General features: G+C 39.9%; 1 protein-coding gene across 1 annotated transcript in view; it reads left to right on the forward strand.

The window, feature by feature from the left end:
* Positions 1 to 6000, forward strand: part of ahrra (aryl-hydrocarbon receptor repressor a) — a 77379-nt gene that overhangs the window by 67583 nt on the left and 3796 nt on the right. Inside the window, 1 exon segment of the mRNA XM_020608956.1 lies at positions 1688 to 1896. Within this exon segment, the coding sequence (XP_020464612.1) occupies positions 1688 to 1896 (209 nt within the window).

Genomic DNA, 6000 nt, shown 5'->3' on the forward strand with positions numbered 1-6000 from the left:
TCAATCAGTTTTACCATAAATACAGTGATAACAATATGATTTTAATGTATTATTTTTAAAACTGTGAAATATTTATAAGGTTACATGCAAGACCCCCGTGGATTCCACACACTGAACACAGCTGTGAGAAATTACACTACAACCTCAAATCAGAAAAAATTGGGACAGTGTCTAAAATCAAAATTAAAACTGAAAATAGTGATGTGTAAATCATCTGTGTCCTGTATTGCATTGAAAACAATACAGTAGCACATTATCTGATGTGACACCTCATCAATTTTATTCTTTGATCAAAATAAACACTCCAATTCTGATTCCTGCAACATGTTTCAAAAAAGTTGGGATACTAAAGCATTTGCCACGGTGTGATGCTGCTAAACACCTTTGTCCCATTCCTCCTGCAAACAAGTCTTAAGGTGCACAACAATCCTGTTCGTCTTTGTTGATGCAATTTGTGTTTCAAAATGTGCCACACATTTTCTATTAGGGACAGGTTGGGACTTCAGCCAGGCCAGTCCAGCACCCTTTTCCTCCACAGCTGCACCTTGGTAATGTCTGTAGTATAAGGTTTTGCATTGTCCCTGGAGAAGATTTCGTCAAATGGAATCATCATTTCATTGTTTTACCTCAGTACTAGCCCTGAAATGCAACTCTCACAACTTTTTTGAAATGTGTTGCAGGCATCAGAATTGAAGTGAGTGTTTATTTTAAGACTAAAATTGATGAGGTATCACATTAAATAATGTGCTGCTGTATTGTTTTCAATGTAATACAGAATACAGATGATTTACACATCACTGTTTTCAGTTTTAATTTTGATTTTACAAACCGTCCCAACTTTTTCTAACTTGGGGTTGTATAGAACTGCTGCTGGTTACAGGATCAGGGACTATCTTTCTTCCATGCACAAATGCCAGTCAGTGATATTACCAGACTTCTGAGTAAGTATTTACAGTATGTGCAGTACTTCTACATACATAGGTTTGTCACTATCAGTCCAGGAATGGAGTACATAACAGGCAGGAGAAGAAGATTCAGGCAAAGAATCTTTCCTCTCATATGTTTCCACGTCCTGACATCAGTGACTTCAGTCAGTTGGGTTTCCATCCTGCTCTTTAAAGGGGATGAGAGGAGCTGGTTTGATTGGACATAACTAAAGCTAGCCCCGACTCCACCTGCTCACCATGTATTACCCCCTCTAATAATGTATTCCACCTCTCCTCCACAATGCGCTCAGTAACCACGGCTGGTCACGAAAGTGTGCTGCGTCTGTGGTCACCAAAATTGCAAAACACTGTTCAACACGCCCACATTCAACTTGCACCTATAGTTCAGACACGCGTTTAGTACTGCGCCCTGTTGCAGGAAATTAAATCCTATAGTCTCCTTTAATTATTAACATGTGCAACGTAGTAACTTGGGTGTGGTTTGTTCTTTGTTCTTAAACATTACAGATACAGAGTATCTACAGAATGAAGAGTACAGTAAAGATCAGTTTGAGTGTAAAAATTATGAACACAAAAAGAGCAAGTAGATATCAATTTTCAAGGAAAAAGGGAAACAAGAAAAATGTTCTTGTTCTATAGGAACAGAAAGACACAGGAAAATAACCTGTGAAATTTTTAAAGACCAGCTTAGATATTTAGACCTCTGGATATGTTCAAACCAAACTTCTGTTCTATCCCAGACTATGCAGTTCCAGGGCCGGCTGAAGTTCCTCCATGGACAGAAAAAGAAGTCAGCGTCTGGGGCTCTGATGCCTTCCCAGCTGGCTCTGTTCTGCACAGCTGTGCCCCTCATACTGCCCTCCATCACTGAGATGAAAATGAAGAGCATGTTCATGCGGGGAAAGAACAAGGGAGGAAGTGGAGGGATTATCTCAGCACTGGAGCACGGGTAAGAGGGAATGAAACCTCACACATAAATAACATCCTTCCAGCATTACCTAAAGCAGGAGGGGTGTTTTAATGGGTGCCATACTGTAATTAAAGGTCACACTCTTTATCACAGACTTGTGCTACTATGTCATCATCATTTTGTTTCACTGAAGCTTATTGTTATGATGCACTTTCTCATCATTCAGCCCAGCGGTTTTCATAATTCATAAAGGATGATGCTTTCACTTTTTTAATGAACAGTTTACATGTGACTTTATCTAACCTACTGCCAAGAATAAAAGAAACATTCAAAACAGTGCATGACTGCTAAAAAATAGAAGTTCATGGGTGCTTGTGTGATATTTTTTCATTTCTGAGCTTTATTTTAGAGATACCATCTTATATCCCTGTCAGAGCTTTATCAACACACCTGCATTTAGCTTGAGACCCAGTCAGATGGCTTAGCCGTGGCCAATTAGGAGTAAATACATGTCTCAGCTGGGCGCTCTGTAATTCATGCATTCCTAGTATGGGAGGCTGTGAGGCCAAGTGAAAAGGCCTACCACCCCCTCTGCTGTTTGTTCTGTCTGCATCATACACAGCAACATGGATAATGTTAGTCTCTTTAGCAAAATGCTACTAGCTAACGCTAGCATATCATTAGCATAGCATGCTAACATTCATTGGCACTATGAAATAGCTTACCAAGGGTTCTGTTTTTCAACACCTAAAGTTTTGCTCCTTCAGGTTGTCTGACGTTAAGCACGAGCTCCCTCGAACTTAAGACGAGTTTTCACTCTTTTTTCTGTTTTAAGAAGTTCTTATGGACTTTTTTTCCTCTTTAGCATGAGTCTAGCTGTACACTATGTTTTATCACATTACGTTTTTCATACAATGGCAAGACTTCCTCTTCTTGTAATTACCAAAATAAACTTCTGGTTTTCAAAACAAAGCGTTTGATACGTGAAACAATTAAACAGAATTATAACACACATCGTACCCTTTTATAAGGTGGGTTACATGATTTTAAACAGTCCTCTCCTGTCCTCACTTCTCGTGCTTCCAACAAAAGAATTGAGTTAATTTCTAACACAACCTTCGTAAAATATACTGTAAACGTTAATGCTATGAAGCTCCATTATTTGGCTCTCACATGAACACAGGGATCACTCAATAATATGACGTTTATTATTTATAGACAGACCCAGTATTATTAGCCATTAGCCTGGCAGCAGCAATAAACAATGACCATGTCGCGGTCACAATGTAAACACAAACTGTAATGATAGCACGCCACCGTATGTATAATGTACAGTACAGTGACAACATTAGCCTGTCTTATCTTCGTCAAATATACCATGTTAATACATAATGAAAACACAAAATAAAAGAACAATGTAGATCCGGTTCGATGCTGACTTGTCGCAAAAGTTGAGTAAAGGAACAGGTCTGTAATTTGTATACGCCACAATGCACATGCCATCATTGAAAATTTAGCGCCCTCTCACAGGGACCAGTAGCTATGGCTGCATTCGGAACTCGGCCCTACTGCAACGTAGTCTGCCGAAGCCTCCCTCCACTATTTGTTTGGGTCGGTGATTTGCTGGCATCAATGGTGTGTTTTGCATCTAAGTGATACTTCAGACTTACAGACTATTGATTGATTAATTTAGTCATTTATTTATTGCTAATGAATTCATTTATCGTTTGTCTGGAGGTTGCCATGGATACCACTCACCTACTGCTGCTAAGGGCGGGGCTAATGGTGTGGATAGCAATGACGTCACAGTTCATTCTGTGCTTTGATCTAGTGGTTGCTATGGATACCAGAACACAACCTACAATAGGGGCATTCACCAGACTGAGATTCAGATAAAACCAGAGTTTTACATCAGACAGACACACATCTGTAAGTGCAAGAATAAATCAAATCAAATCATTCAGACATTTGTATTATCAGACAGTTGACAAAATGAGTGAGCAAGAGAAACCCACTGCTGTTGTCAGCCAGGAGGAATGTGAGAACTTCCAAAGAGTTATTGATGACCTCCTCAGACAGAATTGCCAACTTGAGCAAGAAATGGTCCAACTGAAAATTACCATCAATCGCTCAAACATGAAAAAACGGGAACTTTAACATGAAAACAGGTTTCTCCGTAAAGAAAGAGTGGGCCTATATGATGTAATTGAAGATCATAAGAAATGCACAGAGGCCAAAGCAATGAAAAATGAACGTCTCTTCAAAGAGAAACAGGGCCTGTACAATAAAAATGAGGCTCTAAAGGCAGAGGTGCAGGCCCACAAAAAGTACAGGGAAGAAATGGAGCAAGTGAAAATGAATTTCAAGCGCACAAAGAACAGGAAAAAACAGGAACTTAAAAGTGAAAATGTAAATCTCCTTAATGAAGGATTCGGCCTATATGATATAATGGAAGATTTTAAGAAATACACACAGGCCAAAGAAAAGGAATGTGAACATCTCATCAAAGAGAAACTGGGCCTGTACAATGAAAATGAGGCTCTACAGGCAGAGATACAGGCCCACAAACAGTACAGGGAAGAGATGTCCATGCTCCATAACCAAAGGAGTGACAAGCTGCTGATCATGTCCAAGGATAGAGCAATGGACGACATGCAGCAGGAAACAGAGAGTCTGACAAGTAAGGTTCAGGAGGCAACTAACAGCTTGAGGGATGCTCAGCACACCACTGTTGATTTGCAGCGTGCAAACATTCTTCTGCAACTTAGCTTTGACCTCCTCAGAAATAATTGCAAACTTCAACAAGAAATGGACCAACTGAAAATGAACATCTACTACTCAAAGAACAAGGAAAAACGGGAACTTCAATTTCTCCATAAAGATAGAGCGCGCCTATATGATATAATTGAAGAGCTTAAGAAACTCACAGAGGCCAAAGAAAAAGTGAACATCTCAGCAAAGAGAAACTGGACCTGTACAATGAAAGTGAGGCTCTAGAGGCAGAGATGCAGGCCCACAAAAAATACAGGAAAGAGATGGACAAACTGAAAAAGAACATGAAGCGGTCAGGGAACAAGGAAAAACGGGAATTTCAACATGACAATGACTTTTTGCATAAAGACAGAGTGGATCTATATGATAGAGTTGAAGATCTTAAGAAACCTGCACAGGCCAAAGAAAAGGAATGTGAACATCTCATCAAAGAGAAACTGGCCCAGTACAATGAAAATGAGGCTCTAAAGGCAGAGATACAGGCCCACAAAAAGTACAGGGAAGAGATGTCCATGCTCCATAACCAAAGGAGTAAAGAGCTGCTGATCATGTCCAAGGATAGAGCAATGGACGACATGCAGCAGGACACAGAGAGTCTGACAAATAAGGTTCAGGAGCTAACTAACAACTTGAAGGATGTTCAGCACACCACTGTTGACTTGCAACATGCAAATATTCTTCTGCAACAAGATAATGAAAAGCTACAGACAGAGCTTAGGAGGTTGGAAAATGAAACAGAAAGCATGAGAGAGGAAATCAAGACCCTGAACGAGGAGCTCCATCAGGACACGGGCAGTCATAAAATAGTAGTGATGCCAAACACAGGTACAATACAAATATCTGATGATACGCAACAAAACACAGCCCCAACACACGTCCTGGAGCTTCCCCCTGTGGAGACAGAAAATCACGAGGAGCCAGTGCTGTCAGACAAGAGGACTCTAAATTAACTAAATCAGGGAGCACTTCAGTATGTAGCAGTGTGAGCTCACAGCTATTATGGGGTCACCAGCTTCTTTTGACATGTAGGTTTACAGCAACAGCCCAGATCAGCTTTTCAGTAATTTGATTCTAATTCTAATCTGGCTCTGCACCAAACCTTCACATGCTGTAAGTAAGCATTATATCAAACATGTACTAGGTATAAGCAAACTGATTCTGGATTAGCATTGGTTGGATCTGTGTAATTATGTGTGTGTTGATGTCATTTGTTCTGCATGTTTGAAAGAATAAATCAAATCAAAATATCACATATCATTATATCACTTTCTTGTCTTTATGTATAGAACTTTTAAAAAAGACACAGGGCTCATGTCTAAGCAGATGCGTTGTTGACTGAGGCAGTAAAGGAAAATGTCAATACAACACTTT

The sequence above is a fragment of the Monopterus albus genome, unplaced genomic scaffold (assembly GCF_001952655.1).
Source record: "Monopterus albus unplaced genomic scaffold, M_albus_1.0 scaffold96.1, whole genome shotgun sequence".
Lineage (NCBI taxonomy): Eukaryota > Metazoa > Chordata > Actinopteri > Synbranchiformes > Synbranchidae > Monopterus > Monopterus albus.